The sequence below is a fragment of the Chaetodon trifascialis genome, chromosome 21 (assembly GCF_039877785.1).
Source record: "Chaetodon trifascialis isolate fChaTrf1 chromosome 21, fChaTrf1.hap1, whole genome shotgun sequence".
Taxonomy (NCBI): Eukaryota; Metazoa; Chordata; class Actinopteri; order Chaetodontiformes; family Chaetodontidae; genus Chaetodon; species Chaetodon trifascialis.
The window spans coordinates 9,629,162-9,647,345 of NC_092076.1; the positions used below are offsets into that span (position 1 = coordinate 9,629,162).

General features: G+C 43.3%; 1 protein-coding gene across 1 annotated transcript in view; it reads left to right on the forward strand.

Moving 5' to 3' along the window:
- Window positions 1–411: 411 nt before the first annotated feature.
- Window positions 412–18,184, forward strand: part of atrnl1b (attractin-like 1b) — a 62,025-nt gene continuing 44,252 nt past the window's right edge. The window contains exons 1-17 of the mRNA XM_070990231.1: window positions 412–1,561; window positions 4,359–4,442; window positions 5,778–5,891; window positions 6,030–6,158; window positions 6,579–6,787; window positions 8,128–8,302; window positions 8,956–9,043; window positions 9,472–9,733; window positions 10,180–10,363; window positions 10,479–10,633; window positions 10,807–10,891; window positions 11,201–11,415; window positions 11,822–11,940; window positions 12,278–12,410; window positions 13,901–14,088; window positions 15,316–15,529; window positions 15,656–15,847. Of these exons, the coding sequence (XP_070846332.1) occupies window positions 1,311–1,561; window positions 4,359–4,442; window positions 5,778–5,891; window positions 6,030–6,158; window positions 6,579–6,787; window positions 8,128–8,302; window positions 8,956–9,043; window positions 9,472–9,733; window positions 10,180–10,363; window positions 10,479–10,633; window positions 10,807–10,891; window positions 11,201–11,415; window positions 11,822–11,940; window positions 12,278–12,410; window positions 13,901–14,088; window positions 15,316–15,529; window positions 15,656–15,847 (2,797 nt within the window). The 5' untranslated portion in view covers window positions 412–1,310. The remainder of the gene's footprint in view (window positions 1,562–4,358; window positions 4,443–5,777; window positions 5,892–6,029; window positions 6,159–6,578; window positions 6,788–8,127; window positions 8,303–8,955; window positions 9,044–9,471; window positions 9,734–10,179; window positions 10,364–10,478; window positions 10,634–10,806; window positions 10,892–11,200; window positions 11,416–11,821; window positions 11,941–12,277; window positions 12,411–13,900; window positions 14,089–15,315; window positions 15,530–15,655; window positions 15,848–18,184) is intronic.

Consider the following 18,184-nt stretch of genomic DNA (forward strand, 5'->3'; position numbering starts at 1 on the left):
ACATATATAGGACAATATGTATTTTTTCAGCTTTGTTTCAGTTTTTACGCAGTTTAAAATAGCCTGAAAATGTACAATGGAAATTGATGTGAAAGGAGGGGAAGATGTAATGTTAATCAAATCAGAAAATGAGTTCCATGAGTTCCTACCCATGTGACCATTTGAAAATTGGGCTTTGACTTAAGGAATCATATGTATTTAAAGGTCGAAGGTCAAGGCCAACAAGGACAAAATGTCATCAAATGTGGCTCCGTGGTATTATGAGTGTATTTTTGGAAGTCTTTGACCTGAAAAACTTCAGACCCATGCGTTTTAAATGCCGCATAGGTTAGTTTGGTGAGTTTTTGACACTGTACCTTTAAATAGATGCCGCTGCCAGTGCGCATGCGCAGCCTGTGTTTAGTTTTCTCCAACCTGAGGAGCTGTCTAGTGTCGCTGCGCTAGCAAATCCATCGCTGCCAGTTCTTGTCATGTTTTCAGAGCAACAGCGGCGCTTTTTTCCCCACTGGAACACCAGACGACATCGCCTCACAGTGCTGTCAACGAAGTCCACGTCTGAAGGTGCTTAAATTGCCGCGGGAACAGACCAGTAGGATCATCAACAGTTCAAAGTATTCGCTCAATGCCCCCCAGTCGGCAAGAATAGCTTTCCAGTTCCCACATCCCACCACATCCATGTTGACTGCGGCAGCCTTCGCATTGGGTCCAGGGCAACAACCACCACATCCCCTTTGTTCTTCTGTGGACAAGATCCGGCTAAATTGTCGCGGCTTGTGGAAGGACAATTGTATGTTCCTGTGTACATCCCCGGTTGAGTCTGAAGGATTGTTTACGCGTTAAAATGGCTGCTGAAATGGCAGTTGGGAGAGAGTGGTCTTGAATCAATGCAGTAACGTTACGTTACCCAGCAGAGGCCAAACTGTAAATAAGCTACATGGGCTAACGAGTTATGCGTTAGCTAGTTACAGTAGTCAACGAGTTTAGTGCTTAAATAGCTTTAAATCGATGGTCGGCTTTTTTGGCAGGTTCTTCCAACAAGAGGTAGGGTGAAGGGAATTCCTCCCACTCCAAATCTATGCATGCGGTTAAACAAGCAGCATTTAAAAACACTTAAACTGCTACCTCTTAGCCATATTGTCCAAAGCTTCGTACGTAGGCTAAGCTAAGCCTTAGTTTGAGTATGCACAACACTCAACGAATATGCAGGACTTGTTTGTTACGATAGAAACAGCTTGAGTAGCCGAAGCTTTCTCCCAAAGCAGACCTAAAGGCCCCGGTCTCTGCTCGGCTTGGTCGACCTGGGGGGAAAAATGGATCCTGGGGGGAAATGTAAGACCAAACTGTTTCTCTTCGGACCAAGCCCAGCCACCCACCGCGATCTGCGGGGCATCAGCAGATACTTGGTGGTCTATGTTTTGTTTTACTTTGTGCTGTTCACTCACGCCTCCCCGGCGAAACCGTGTGACAAGAACTGTCTCTCTGGAAAATGCATCAACGGATCCTGCATCTGTGATCGAGGATGGGTTGGAGACCAGTGCCAGCACTGCCAGGGGAGGTTCAGGTAAGTGGCCATGCACGACACCTCTTTGCCTCAGTATTTCATCAGGGGCCGACATTTGATTACTTGTAGTGTAATTTTTGTCAGAAGTCTGGTGATATTCAGCTTTAAAATGGTCTGAGTCACACAAAGTAGGTTGATCTAGTAGTTATTTGCTGTTTTCCGTCAAACACCAGTGTCAAACAGACCCGTGTGCACCCAGCTTTTTGGGAAATCGATTGCAGTTGTGATGAAAGAAATGACTCGAATGATGAGGTCAGAACCCCTTTAAACATTTTGATTTCATGCTCAGTAAACAAGCTCAAAACTTGGTGATATTTTTGAATGAGCGGATTTGAAATATGTGAGCAGCATTCTGCATGAAAGTGCTCGAATGGAAATCAAGCATAAGGAACAGCTCTGGTAATAGGGAACAAAATGATAGGAAACCCAGTTATTTTTATCATCATTTAAGCTGCTGATTATTTCACTGATTCATCATTTTGTCCATAATATGTCAGAAAAAGGCCCATCTGAAAAGGGGCTCATTCAAATTTCTTGTTGCGTTCAACTAACAGTCGAAACTGAAAGAGATTCAGGTTAGTATTGCAAAAGGCAAAGGGAAGCAGCAGATCAGTCAGGACACTGGAAATAAGTAATGTTTGCTATTTCTATTTGAAAATTGACTTCAGCAAAGAATCCCCAAAAATTGCACATCAAATTTAGGCCATTTGAGTAATTGATTACCCCCCCCCCCCCCCCCCCCCCCCCCCAGGCCCTCAGTTAGCTGTTTGTAATCTATCTATTTCACTGGAGTGTCGAAATGATTTCACTTTACTTCATTTCATTTAGTGTGGCTCAAAACAATAATGTCATTATCTTGCACAATCCAGTCTGCACAAATGTGCATGAACGAGACTAACATGCACAAATAAATTCCTTTTGCTTTTGAAACAGAAAGGAGCCTACAGTGCCTTTTATTAATCAAACATCTGCAAGTAATTGATTTTGCATATGCCTTGCAGCTTATGCGGTGATATAATAAATGCCCATTGTTCCTAAATTGGAAGAATATGCCTGTTGATAAGCGCAGATACATGCTGTGACCTCGCAGTAGGTGCAATGAGTTAAGGATTGTGTGGAAATACTGCAAGTAGTAGTTATGAAAAGGCAGGGAAACAATGTTAAGTGACCAAAGAATAAACCCCAAACTATATAATAATAATGTTCGTATAATATAATAATAATGTTCATCTTGACGGGAGCATCTAATGGCTTTTCAGTACACCTGAGGCGCACTCTGTGGCACAGAAATGCTTTGATCACAGTAATTACCATCGCTCCTGATGTGTCTGAGGTTTCGTATGGGTTATCATCAGGCGTGTTGTCAGGGAATAACCTCCCATCACCTAGATACAAACTACTGAAATGTGAGAATTGAACTCTGAACGTCTCTCATCAGTGGAATAGAGACACGCAGCCTGCTTGATACAAGATCAGTTACCATTAGCTTCCCTCATAACAAGTGTGAAATCATGTCTTGGTGGTTTAAAGCAGCATCACAGATTCATTTCTTGTTTATGATGTGATTTAGTGTTTGATTTTAAATCTAGAGGGACCGAACATGAGAGTGGCGCAGACAGCAGGTCTTGATGAGTTCAGGGACAGACTCTTGCACGGGATAGTGTTTCCCTGAGAAGCCCAAAGCACAGCATGAAAAATTCATCATTCTTGGATGTCTGCACGGCCCTAACTCATTTCTGGCTGCATGCTGCTGGGTGTTAAATGTGTCCGCCTCGATCAATCCGCAAGGCACGAGTGTAACTGTAGTAGCTGTAAATAACGTGAGTAGTAAACAAAGAAAAAACAATGTTTGGGTAAGTGTTTTAAGGCATATGTCAAGATGTAATCTCGTCATGTGTATGCCATTGCATCTTTGTGGAGATTATGACCCATGCTTAGTCCATTATCCTGTCAAAACTGCTTTATCGAAAGTAATTCTGTACCATGTTGTGCATCCAAAACAATTGTCAGGGAAGGAAATACAGTTCAGTTCCTGTGTTACCCAGACCACCCATGAGAGCCGAGTATGTGTTTGTGATGCTTCCAAAGCCAGAAATAAAAGAACCAGGGCCGCAGCGTTTGTGCGATGCCGTGAGAAAGTAAGGCCTGAACATTATCGATTGACAGTTACTCATTTGTCAACTTTATTGTCTCAACTTTGACACCGAAATGAGCCTAATGAAAGCACAATCTGCTGCAAACCAGAAAATGCATCACTGTGTCGAGAAAATATTTTGAGGTAATCTGTCTCCACATCATTTTCAATTCGCTCTTGAGTGTGACCGCACAGTTTTGCGGGTGGGATGCGCAGGGCTCTAATTTCTAGTGATCCGAGACAGTGACGGACATCCGTTTAAAAGTCGTCGATCATTGTGACACACGACCGTGGTCTTTTCCTGGGAGGATTACTTTGTTGAAAATTGTTTCCACTATCAGGCTTGAGACACGGGCAGCAAGGAGCAGAGGAGCCCTTTTAGGAGACAGCTGATTGAATCTTTTGCTCTGCAGGGATTGACCTTGGGCTGACTGCCAGCTTTTTGGCTTCTTATCTCGAATCTTGGGAAGTGAATGCAGTGTGTGACACTTTGATGTCGCAGAGAGGGCCTTCTGTCTTGTAGGCAAGGCAGCGAATTTGATTTCTTGTGGCCAAAGATGCCCTTGTTTTCAAAATTTTTATGGGTTTCAATTGGAATAATACTTTCCTTGTTGCTTTTTTGTTCCTTTTTTTTTTTTTTAATGGTTTCTTTCTTCCTTTCAGGTTGACGGAGCCCTCAGGATACCTCACTGATGGTCCAATCAACTACAAGTACAAAACAAAGTGCACCTGGCTCATTGAGGGCTAGTAAGTACTTTGATAAATCAGTCTGTCCTACTGAGGCTTAGCACGCACGGCCACATTTAATTATGCAGTATAAACTGATTAATGCAGCCGGATCAAGCCGATCAGCGTCCCCGCTGAAGGAAGCGTACTTTTGTTGCTTGCACAGTATAATGCAAAGCGTGGTCAAGCATTTTGAGGGGTCAGACTCTTTTCAGTGGCGGCTTCAGCGCTACATTTTAATCAGCAGTCATTTAGAGAGAGGAAGCAGCCTTTTACCTGTTGATGCTTTTAACTGCCATGGGAACCACGGTCACTGTGAGGACAGAGGCCAGGTAGGGCTGTACCGAATGTGCTTTTTTTTTTTTTTTTTTTACATCAAAAGCTGCTATTGACATTTTCAAATGAAGCCTGGGGTGCCTGGTCATATGTCATGACATCATCATCCTAAAAGAATTATTAAATCAGCTTTTTTTGATGCGTCTAATTTAGCGGCAGGCTAATCTCATATAGGATTTTCCTTCATTTTGTATTGACTTCACTAATTTTACCATAATAGTGTTGAAGCCAAAGCAGATTTTTTTGTTGTTGTTGTGGTTCTATAAATGTAATTTATGGTGCAGTTGCGTGCCTCCCTTCGTGTGTGGCAAATGGAACAGCAAATAGTTTGTGACCGCAGTGAACATGTTGTTTTTGAAAGGCTAAATGCCAACAAATATGAACTGAAGCAGAATATTTCATTCGTTAAAAAACATGCTTTGAATTCTGGAAGTGATTACATCTCTCGTTTTTTGACTTTTGGACTTTGGACTCTCTGGAGTTAGTGGAAATTGGACCACATGAGTTGGAAACAATCTTATGCAGCCAATTCTGCAAATGGTAGCATACTAATAATATTAGTGTAGCCTAATTTTTACCCACAGCTGTGCAGAAACACCAGGTTTAAACAGAATGAATAGACATGCAAAGGAAATAAAGCTGCACAGCATTCGAATGTTAATGCAGAATTCAAACCTCGACGTTATGAATGAAGCTTTGAATTTATTATGTGCTGCTTTGTTACCAGGATGAAAAGGAAAAGGATATTTATTTATCTCTTTTCCCATATACTGAGCAGTACACTTCAAAGTAAACTGATGTCTTTGTATCCTTGTCTTTTGGTTAATGTGTGGTTAATGCTGTGCTAACACACGATCAACACATTTGAATGCATATTGCTATTACCCATGAATGCTACTACAGTTAGAAATGAACTGCGTGTGTCTGAATCCTGCAGGGAAAAGAAAATGTGTACGTTGTTCAGGTGTTCATTCAAGAAACCTAAACAGTAAAAAAACGTTTTAATTGTTTCCCCTGTAGTCCAAATGCGGTTCTTCGGTTAAGATTTAACCACTTTGCCACAGAATGCAGTTGGGACCATATGTACATCTATGATGGAGACTCAATATACGCTCCTCTGGTTGCTGTTTTCAGGTGAGAATTATACACTGATATCAATTTATATATTAGTTGATTTCATTGTTTTATTTACTCTTTATTTGATCGCACAGTTCTGGGCTTGCTACAGTTACTTGAGAGTAACAAGTGATGCCATTGAATGTTTCTCTGCAGCGGCCTCATCGTGCCAGAGATTCGAGGAAATGAGACGGTTCCTGAGGTTGAGACGACTTCAGGCTATGCACTACTACACTTTTTCAGCGACGCTGCCTATAACTTGACGGGATTTGAAATATTCTACTCGTAAGTGTCCAGGCCCTCCATTTGAAACTAGAAGCGAGAACCAATTCCATTGAGGCTGCGTGTTAGGCCTTCACCTGAGGACATTTTTCAGGTTTTCAGCGACGTGTCTGAATTTATTACCAACTGCATTGGACTGATTTCCAGATCCATTAATTTCTCTTAGCTGTTGATGGATGGAAATGTGTTTCTTCAGCCCACATTTCAGCATCAAAAGTGTTTTTTTGCTGGACTAAAACCCATAGCAACAATCACTGTTAATGGCCAGTAACCTGCTCAATAGTTTTTCATCTATTAGCAATCTTATTATCCCCCTCACCTTTGCCGAACGCTGATGATACTCATTAATCTTCCTCAGTCTCCAACTGAAGACCCTGAATAGTGCATGCAGCGTTAGCTAAATGAAAACACCTTTCTACCCAGGATCAACTCCTGTCCCAATAACTGCTCTGGCCATGGGAAGTGCACGCCTGGTAACTCGGCCGCCAGCAGAGTGTACTGTGAATGTGACAAGTACTGGAAAGGCGAGGCCTGTGACATCCCTTACTGCAGGAACAACTGCGGCAGCCCCGACCACGGCTACTGCGACCTCACAGGGGAGAAGCTGTGCGTCTGCAACGACAGCTGGCAAGGTAAGAATGAGCTAAACCCAGCAGGTGTTTGCAGACTTTAAGAACCAAAAGAATGGCTTAAAGTGTCCAAAAGCAGAAATACAGCATTGGCAGCGAGTAGTAACTACTCAGTTTGGGTTTTTTTTTTGTTTCACCACATTTAAAATGCTGAGCAATGAACATGTGTAACACACTTTGGCAATCAGGCCTTGTAAAATGCTGTCACCCCTCCCATGTCTGCTGTGGTGATTATGTAGGAAGATCTAATGAAGAATGTGCGAGCAGACAAGTGTGAACAGCTGTGTTGTGTTGTCATAATGCTCATCAGAAACACGTCGATAAGCCCCGTGACAGTGCGTTATTATGTGCCTCCAGCTGAAGGGAACCAAATGCTTCCGCGTGATGAAACTTGACAGAATCATTAGCAGTGGCATGCACTTTTTCAACGCGGCCATCGTTCACACAGCTTAACATATTCACACTTCGCTGTCTGTCACGTCCGTTTATGCTGTGGTCATGCTTCGGTTGAGGTTTGAGAGCAGCGAGTCTGTTCTCTCAAAAGCATGTTATTTCTGTGTTTCTGAGGTCAAAAATTGTGGATAGCACCAATTTAACAACTCCATTCTGTCCTGTTATTTCTTTACCTCTCTGTTGAGGTACCTGGCAAACTGATCTGGTACTTCAAGGTGGACCTGGAAACACTGCCGTCCATTGATTGGTCAGAGAGAATTGGAGCAACCAGAGTCATCTGCGCTCTGCTTTCCCAACTCTTTTGCAGCCTTTTCTCAAACAAAGCTCTGTTGTAATAAACAACCACATACAGAGAAGAAGATGAAACATGCAATGGCCTCCTTTGTGCTTTTGTTATTGTAAGAATAGCGGGGCTCAGTGCTTGATGTGAGTGCGTAGCGAGTGCGTGGTTATCCATTGAGAGAGATCGAGCAGAGGAAATGGTTAGCAGTAATTTGACAGTCTGGCAGGAAATGTACAGTACAGGTACAGTGTGTCAGTTAATACAGGCTGCAACTTCTCAAGGCCAACACACGTCTTGTCTTTTGTTTCCCAACTGCTCAAACGACATTTAAGAGTACTGTCCGCTTTGGAAACCTAAAACAGATCTACGGCTCGGTACGGGTTTCAAGGGTATTACGCTGAAAGTGTTTGGAGGAAATATGGCAGAAGCTTCACTGGGTAATTCTGAAAATATGTGTCAGATGCTGCTGACAAATTCTCCCCTGAAGAGGTTCAGCATCAGATAAATGTCGTTCTCTGTCTTAAAGTCATGCTGCTATGAAGAGAATTTTAATAATGCCGTTTGTTTTCAACATGAGCTGTCATTTCTGTCTCATCCTCTCTTGTAGGCCCAGACTGCTCTCTAACTGTACCTTCAACCGAGTCCTTCTGGGTCCTGCCGAGCGTCAAGCCCTTCGGCACGTCACTCGCCAGAGCTTCCCATAAGGCCGTGGTGCAGGAAAAGGTCATGTGGGTGGTGGGCGGGCACACGTTTAACTACAGCTCCTTCCAGATGATCCTCAAGTGAGTCAAAGCGTAGCGTGCCCCAAAGTTCAGATTTTTCCAAGAGCAAAATGTTTGCTCACGCTTTTGTTCATTCATTTCCATTTACGTATGCATAGCCTGAGTTGATTCTTCTTATCTCCATTATAAGCCCAGATTAAGTTTATTTGAATGCTCACCTACATTTCTAAGCAGAAACCGCAAAAGGAGGAAGTGTGGAAGTCCCTTGAGAAAACCCATCCTACTGCTAGACCAACCTGTTTGTCAAAACCGACAAACATTTAGCATTTAGTGTACTCTGCAGATAAAATGCAGAACTGACCTCTGTGCCGAGTCATGTCCGGCCTCCGAGTTAACGGATGGGCTCTCTCCATCAGCTCAGCGTTTGAATTCAGTTGGCAAATTGGATGCTGGGCTCCAAAAGTATTTTGTATGATGACACAACAGGTGTCCTGTTTTATTGTGAATGCCTACAAACATTCATTTTCCTGTGTTTGTCAGTGCGCAAAAACCAAGCTAAACTCTTTGATTGGAAGGGTAAAATTGAGCCTTTGGCGTTTTCGTGAGGTCACAGAAGGGCAAACTAAGGGTGCGCAGCATTTTTAACAGGCAGGTAATGGATACGTTTTGCTCATGTGTGCTTAAGTGTAATGTTCTGTGGCTTTGCTTCGCAGCTACAACCTGGAGAGTGGCATCTGGAACACAGTTCCCATCAACAGCGGCCCTGTGCCAAGATACGGCCACTCACTTGCTGCCTGCCAGGTAAACACACATAGATATGCAGCAACCTCTCTGGGAATGGATTTTAGAAAACCACAACTGTTAGCAGGAGGGAGGATTAGACAGGGTGAAGAAGCAATAAAAGTTTGCTCGCACAGAAAAGAAACCACCACCGGCACTTTCAGTATGAACAAATGTCATCTATAAATAACTGCACGTTGGCACTGCATCTTCAGACACAAAGCAGAGACACATGTTTTCTTTCTCATGACCATATATGCTTGATTACTGGAAAAAGTAACGAAAGAGAATAACACTATAAACTGAGCAGTAAGTAGATGAAGGAATTTCAAGTACAGGCCTGTTTGAAAAGGTGCATTATATATTATTCTCTCATGACACACTTTGACTTTTATTACAGCACGCATCAGCTTCTCTGCATGCTTGTTTAAACATCTTCCTCTTTTCAGGATGATATCTATATGTTTGGTGGGAAACTCGAGGCCGGCTGGGGGAACGTGACAGACGAGCTGTGGGTTTTCAACATACCCAGTCGGACGTGGCAGCGGAGAAACCCCGTGGTTGGCCCGTCGGCCCAGGCTCAGATTTACGCTGTGGAGGGTCACTCGGCCCACTGCGTCCTGCAGGATGGGGGCGAGGCCATTATGCTGGTCATCTTTGGCTACTCCCCCATCTACAGCTACATCAGCAACGTTCAGGAGTACAACCTCAGTGAGTCACAGCTTTGAGAGCCAGCATTTTAGACTTAAGACAAAGACAAATTTTGTCTAACTTCATTGGATCATGACACGCTGGGTATGGATTTCATCTGCAGGCTGTCAGCTTCAAGATGAGACCATACCTCTCTATGGAAGTCAGTTTTTGAGCCGCAACAACATCCAAATTAGAAGCTAAAGGAGAAGCTGAAGAGCGTTGTGGCCTGTATTTCTGTTGTTAGTCAGATGCAACAATAAGACAAATTGAAACACAGCAATGCAAAGCCAGCCATTCACGCCAGTCTGTTGTTGGTTTCTGCCAAAGAATATCAGGATGTTCGTGGTGAAGAGACCAGCTGTCATTTGATCCTTATCATTTGTTAATAAAATATAGCTTTTTTTGAATTTGAAGGACATTTTATCTTCTGTATTTAACACTTCCTGCATATGTGTCCATGTCAGGGTCCAACTCGTGGTTGGTGCCTGAGACCAAAGGCGCCGTTCCTCAGGGAGGTTACGGCCACAGCAGCACGTATGACACTGCCAGCGGCAGTGTGTATGTGCATGGAGGCTATAAGGCACTGCCTGCCAACAAGTACGGCCTTGTTGATGACCTCTACCGCTATGACGTTAACACGCGGACATGGCAAGTCAACACATACACACGTGTACATATGCTGCTTTCTGTATTCATTATGTAAATGTCACTGGGTGTTACATGTCTTCTTGTCACACTTTCCCTTGTCTTGCGTACGCTCCAGGTTCATTCTGAGAGAGAGCGGCTTCCCGCGGTACCTGCACTCAGCTGCGCTCCTCAGCGGCACCCTGCTCATATTTGGCGGCAACACACACAACGACACATCACTCAGCAACGGGGCCAAGTGTTTCTCTGCAGACTTCCTTGCCTATGACATTGGTAGGACTCATATTATTCTTGACATCATTCCCCAACTTGAATGGTGAATAATATTTGTTAAAAGCCCTCTTTTGTCACTATGTCATCCCATTTGTAATAGTAAAACTAAATAACATGCAAGCACACAGACAAACCAAATGCTGCCTTACATAATGGGCTCATGTTTTCCTCAGCTTGTGATGAGTGGAGGCTCCTGCCTAAACCAGACCTGCACCGGGATGTCAACCGCTTTGGTCACTCTGCTGTGGTCAGCAATGGGTGAGTCTCTCCGATGGGCTGAAACACACCAATAACTGACAAAATGTAGCCTGTTATTAGTTGAGACTTGTTGGTTTCCAGCACAATATTTTGCCTCTGAATTTGAAATAGAAACTGTGAAGAAACATCCATGATTATCAAAGCAATGGGAATAGAATCAAAACCTTGTAAAAGATTCAGTATGTTTATCTGCAACTCATTTTACTGCTTTTCAGTTATTACTTAGTTGCCCTTTTGCTGAGAGATTTTTAGTTTGTCTTTATTTTGTCCCTTGATGTTCACACTCTGTTCTCATGTTTCCTTTGCCAGGTCCATGTATGTGTTTGGGGGCTTCTCCGGTGTGCTGCTCAACGATGTGCTTGTTTACCGACCCCCCAGCTGCCAGGCCTTCTTGGCAGAGGAGGGCTGCATGAAGGCCGGGCCAGGGGTCCGCTGCATCTGGAGCAGAGGCCGCTGTCTCCCCTGGGAACCCAGCATGGCTAATGGAAGCCTCTTTCCTGCCCCATTCTGCCCCCCTAAAGCTGGTGAGAAAGACATCCAAACCTTTTCTATGGACAAAAATGATCAGTGGTTTACTTTTGTGTGCAGAATTATTATCTTCTACACTTTTCTGCAAGCTGAGAGTTGCAAAGTAACTGACTTTCCTGTTCCTCAGGAGCTATGTCTACTTAGAAATGAATGCCTCTGTAATACTTAATAGTAAGGTACACATACTCACCAATAACTTGTTGCTTATTGGCATGCATATTGGCACTTTATTAGTCATGATAAAGCACTTATTAATACCATTATGCAGCTAATATGCATACTAATAAGCAACTAGCAATATATGTACCTTAATACAAAGTGTGACCAATACTTTTTATACCCGTAAACACACACATCAGCTCATTCCTGCGCCCTGTTGTCCCTCTCCGTGCATCTTTTTAGTCACAGTGGACGAGCGGTGCTTCCGGTTCTCAGACTGTGCCAGCTGTACAGCCAACACCAACGGCTGCCAGTGGTGCGATGACAAGAAATGCATCTCTGCAACCAGCAACTGCACCTCTGTGAGTAATCCAACAGGGGGCACCAGAGCGCTTTGGGTCTTGTGTTCAGCTCAAACTTTTTCTTGAGATTTTGAGCTGTTGATATTGGGGCATCATTGCTGATGAAATCAAGTGATAATTCAGGTTTTGCTCTGTGATTTTGGTGCCTCTGTTTAGGAAGAATACAAACTGTTCGCCTAGTTTAATTAGCTCAGTACAAACAGGACTGTGTTTTAAAGGGGAAAATATTTACTCAAATGAGTTTTCTCAGCAGTTCAGCACTTCCTGATCTTTCTTAGATTTAATGCTCATGTTAAATGCCATCCTGTCTTCTCTATTCTCTCCTCTCTCCCCGCAGAGCGTGAAGAACTTCACTGAGTGTCCAGTGCGGAACGAGCAGGTGTGCAGCAAGCTTGCCAACTGCAAGAGCTGCTCACTGAATCTCAACTGTCAGTGGGACCAGAATCAGTCAGAGTGCCACGCTTTGCCCGGTGAGATAGACATTAGCAATGGACCTGTGCATGAGACAGAGGGTTAAGTTTTTCTGTATGTTGCAGTCAAGGACTTTTGCTGCAATGTAGCATTCATCACATTTTATCCATGAGATCAAGAAAAAGGCACAGGCATGAGAGTGTACACTTCATAACACAACACAGCCATTTAGGTTTTTGTCAGGATAATGAACGACTCCACCGACATTCACACCTGAAGGGAATATTCAAACATTCACAGATGTATTTTGATCAGGACTTGTACACTGAACATTGCACTGCACATCTGATTGAAACACAGCATCTGGTATTTGCAGAGATGTACTTTCAAGATGTCATCCCGCTGTTGTTTATCAGGTGTGGCAGTATATTTAGTTTGCCTCTCACCCTCTACCCTTCTTTCCCATATGTTGACTGGCTGAATTTAAAGAATTGCTTCTGTCACTTTATCCATTATTTTCAGTTTGTGAAGTCTTGTCGCCCAAGGGCTTGGTGCAACAGTGAGAGCTGCAAATCGTGTGTGTGTGTGTGTGTGTTTCTGATGCCTGAAAGGGAGTCTCGGCCCATTTCGCTCATAGAAACTACACACCTCTCTACATGCACTTGCACACATACATTTAAATGAGCACCCACCATTTTTTTTACGAAATGCAGCCATTAGGCAATTTGGACTCTAAAAATTACTCCATCTCTCTGAGGCAAATAAGTGCTGATCGCACTCCCGCTGAATCTGTGGCATCCACACGCGCACGCACACACACACACACAGTCCTAAATCTTTAGTCTCCTGTGGTTTGGAGTAAAGCAGACTTCCTACAGTCTGCTTTCATGGCTCTGTTCTCTACTTGCCATCTTTTTTTCATGGAGTATGGCACCCCTTTTTGAGCAGTATTTAACAAATTTTCAGATTTTAAAGTGGCTATAATACATGTTGTTATAACAATGTGTCAAAATATTGTGAAAGGCATCGCTTGGAGTGATGAAAATACACAGAATAACCACCTGAACGTGCAGCTCTCCTCAGCTTTATGGAGTTTTATGAAGTTTCAGCTCCTCGTTAGCTGTCCGGGGCCAAACTTAACTCTTTTAGTTTACTCTGACCGCTCTGATGGTGTTGTTTTGGCCCACAGCGTGTAGCTGTTGTCAGCAAAAAAAGCTCTAAAACCCCACTGTATACTCTCGGCTCAGCACCAAACAGCAGACGGACACAGTGAGAGACTAGCTGGTGAAAGTAGTGGAGCACTTAGCTCCTAAAGAGCCAGATATTTCCCACAGGAGTTGCTTAAGACCTCGACTTGAGTCCGCTGCCCTCAAGTGGTCAAAAAAACCTACCTGTTATTGACTAATATGTTTTCAGTTCTGACTTTTTCTTACAAATTTGAGGGAATAAAGTGTTGTCAAACTAGTTTCACATGTTAGAGGAGAACATATTTAAGTTTTTACTGACATCTGACATGTCTTGGCCCACACATCTTCTCACCATACTCCAGCCCAGCAGTGCAGTGAGGGATGGAGCCAGGTGGGGGAGGCCTGCCTGAGGATCAACTCCAGCCGCGAGAGTTACGACAACGCCCAGCACTACTGCAAGAACCTCAACGGAAACATCGCCTCACTCACCACCTCCAAACAAGTGGACTTTGTGCTCGAGGAGCTGAAGAAGCTCCAGCAGCAAGACAAGGTAAATGTAATAAGCATATAAATTCAACAAAACGACTGGAACTGCAAGGCTTTGAGAATGAAGACTTGTTGTGGGTCATGCCTGCAGTAAATGCTATATACCAAGTATTTAACGGCATCCTCAGAGGCTGAGTGATCAGGTTTGCAGCTTGCAACCTGCTGTTTGACTAACAAAAGAGAGCAGGGAGTGGTAATATGTTCGCCAAGCCTGTCAGGAGCTGATGAGTTATGCATTCAGAGATGATTGTCTCCTGATCAGTTCTGTTTTTGTGTGCTGCTCTGTTTTCTGCCTGATTGCGGCCCTCCTTTTAGCTTCTGGAATTAGTGTCTCTCAACCATTTTTCATCAAATTGGTTTCCACTTGGCAGTGCCACGAACTGTACGGTTTGTTTTCGACTATGATGCAGTTTCAAGTAGACAACAATGCCAGGCTTTGTGCACAGACACTGCACCTGATGAATCAGACTGTGATAATCACTTTTGTTTTGCCTTGTTTTGTCCTTTGTAGGACAGTCACACAGTTTATTCTCTCTGTTTTAATATAACAAACCAAGGCCACGTGACTTGCTCTCAATAAAAAGCACTTATAGTATCGAAGACATTGACTGCTGCTATTAAGGGAATGTTGTGATGATGCAAATTCAAAATGTGTCAGCTGCTAGGCTCCAAATTCTCCAGTCTGCCCAGGAATGCAGTTGAGAACAGCTCATAAAATCCTTTTTGATTTGTTCATAGTCCGACCAGCATCGTAATTCAAGCCTCTTCATCTTTAATGGGAATGATGAAATGCGCTTTTGGGCAAACACTCACCTTCTCATCTTCGCCACAGCTACATATCCCCGACGCGCTGGAAGAAAATTGTGGAGCCTGCTGATGGATTCAGCGTAGTCATGCCAGCTGTATTCATTAGGATATCATTTGTTGCATGTGTTGTCTGTCTCCTGGGTTGAAACTCGACTGTTTGTTCCAAACACAACCTTGACAATGCTATTCCCCATCATTTTCCCCACTGCATTAAAAGTTGAATCCTGAAGGCAAATAAGTAATTATATCTGTGAAATTATTTTCAGTCCACTTTTAATAGCATTCTTGGTTCCCAGGTGTAAATGCAGGAGCCATTCATTTCTTAAGTAGCATGATGGAGCAGAAAAAGAGGCAGTTTTATCTTAGGTTTGAATACCCAGTGGCTTTCCGGGCCTTTGTAAGCCCCTTTGCTTGGTCTCCACAGCGGCTGTCTCCCTGGGTGGGCCTGAGGAAAATCAATGTGTCATACTGGGGTTGGGAGGACATGTCCCCCTTCACCAACAGCAGCCTGCGCTGGCTTCCCGGAGAGCCCAGCGACTCTGGTTTCTGTGCCTACCTGGAGGAGCCTCAGGTGTCCGGTCTTCGGGCCAATCCATGCACTGCCACTGCCCATGGCCTCATTTGTGAAAAAGCTACAGGTGAGACACACACACACACACACACAGGCGTGCTACATACTTCACCTGTCTGGCAAAAATGTTAACATTACACAACAATTACAGTCTGATTTGAAAAACACTCATCATCCTTCCCCTCCTGTCCAGGAAACCCCAATCAGAGTTCCCGTCCGTCCTGTAAGAAGCCTTGCTCGCTGCACAGCAACTGTGCCAACTGCACCAGCCAAGCCATGGAGTGCATGTGGTGCGGCAGTGCGCAGCGCTGTGTGGACTCCACCGCCTATGTCATCTCTTTCCCCTACGGCCAGTGTCTGGAGTGGCAGACTGGAGATTGCGTGGGTAAGTGCCTTAATCTAGATGAGGCTTCTTTGGAGTGTATAGTCTGACATTAAGGCAGCCGGCAATAAGCTTTCCCAGATTGGCTTCTGTAAGCAGTCAATATTCATCACTGAGAGAAAGGAGGTAAAGGGAGGAAAACCGCTTAAAGTGGAAGGTGTTTGTGTCTGTGGGAAAATGGTATTAGTTTCCTGTGATTGGCTTTGGAAGCTGTTTTTAGGTTGTAATGGCCAATTACTCTCGCATATATTTGCCCCAACTGGTAGATTTCCCTGTTGACTGTGCTGCAGATGGACTCTTTACCATTAGCTGGCTTTAAGTGGTTTAAAGGCAGTCACAGTATCAAGGAACGGTTTCAGAGGTGCCTACGAATAACCTCACTCTGTGAATGAGAAGAGAGCATAATGGGAATGGCTGTGCATACAGTAGAGTAATCTGAGTGCTATTGTGGTTTTTGGAGTAGGATTAAGAAACAGGGTCAGCCGAGATGTTGTTAAATCATGCATGGTTTGACAAATGTACACCAACTTATTGAAATACCTTCTTATTTGAAAACATGTCAAAGATGAACGTACTATAGGTAGAAAATACTTAAAGTAGTCGATGTACGTACATGTCAATACAATCTTTTTGTGCTTTAGACTGTAAAACTGCCATATAAAAGCTAATTTTACAATTTGTAACCATTTCACCTTAAATATCCCGTACATGTCTTCTGTACATGCTAGTATGTAAAAAGCACTTTGGAGGATAACAAGGTAATGTGACAAACTTAATTTAACGTCTCTATTGTTCATAAAATGCAGGTTTTGAGGATCTTAGGCTCTAGACAAACACACAGGATGAGCAGTGAGAACAGTAGGGGTTGGATAGACAGAGTAAAAGGCTAAGATTCAAACATGAAACAGTATCTGACAACACCAAAACACAACTGCTTTCTTTGTTATTAGTTTTTATTACCGTGTCCACAAGTAGATTAAAGAAGTGGCAGACAGAGGTAACCCTGTTAATATCAGAGAGCTCCTTCACCTGAAGGTCAGTGGAGTTGCTCAGGTTGGCGCCGTTGTGCCGCGTGATGTATGGATTATACCCACAGACGTGTCAGATCGTAAAAACATCTCAGATCAGTTTGGCGAGTAACAAATTTAGCGAGCTGAAGGGTACAGTCTCAAATTCATTTGTGTCAGCTGGTTTTAGGCAACCCAGAGACGTTTCTGTACTCTGTGGATATTTGTCTTGAGGAATTAGGCCCTTTTTCGACGTGAAGGACAGAGAAGGGCGTCTCTCTGAGTTTTCTTCTCTTTCTGTTTGTTCTGCTCCTTCACTCTCAAAAGTTCCAGTGACCACTTAAGTATCAAATTATCTCACCTACTTTGCTTCTTTCCTCCTCATTTTCAGTGCAGAGAGGAGCGAGCTTTATGCTGAGCACACTGCATAAATGCACTTAAAGCCGTAGACGTAGGATAAAATATGCGGGAGTAGAGTGTCACTGCCTGCAGGGGGACTTTGAAAAGACAGACCGGGTTGTATTTGTTGCTCTCGGTAGAGCAGTTACTCGATCTCGCAAAGTTACCAGAAGTGAAAAATAATTTGTGTATCCCGCTCCAAAACTGAATGGGTACTTCCTTGGCCCATGCTACACCCTTCCACTAAGTTTCATGAAAGTTGGACAAGCTGTTTTTCCGTAATCCTGCTGACAAACAAACAAACAAACCAACAAATCAGACTAAATATGAATGAATTGGAAAAAAAATCACTTAATTGAGAAAATAATCTGCAGATTAACTGATTATGAAAATAGTAATTAGCTGCAACCCCGGACTAGAGACAGCTAATCGGAGAGCAGCTGCTTGTTATTAGTTGATTAATTGTTTTTTATGGTGTTTTCATAGCAAATTAAACCATTAACATGTACTGGGAAATAATCTATCTGCGTTTTTGCCTGTTTTGGTATTTTTTTTTTTCCAAAATATTTTTATTAAGATCAATTGCAGAGCGTACAGAGCAGTTTGCATAGTACTTGAGTAAAGAAATAAAAACACTTAGGCATGCATACAAAACATATATGCATGATCCAAATTGTATCAACAACTACTCCAAACAAAAGCACACGATGTATATATCTTTTTTTTTTTTTTTTTTTTTCTCCCCCAGGAACAAAAACAAAACACCCCCACCCCAGCTCACAAAGTCAGTACAGAGAGTATTTCAACCGGTGTATAATAGGAAAAAGAGTAATAGTACCGTACAAGGTAAACAGAGGCACAAGCCAACATACTCAGTTGGGTAACACTTTTAGTTCAGAAAAATGGGATAGAAAACATTGCCATTTCTGGTAAA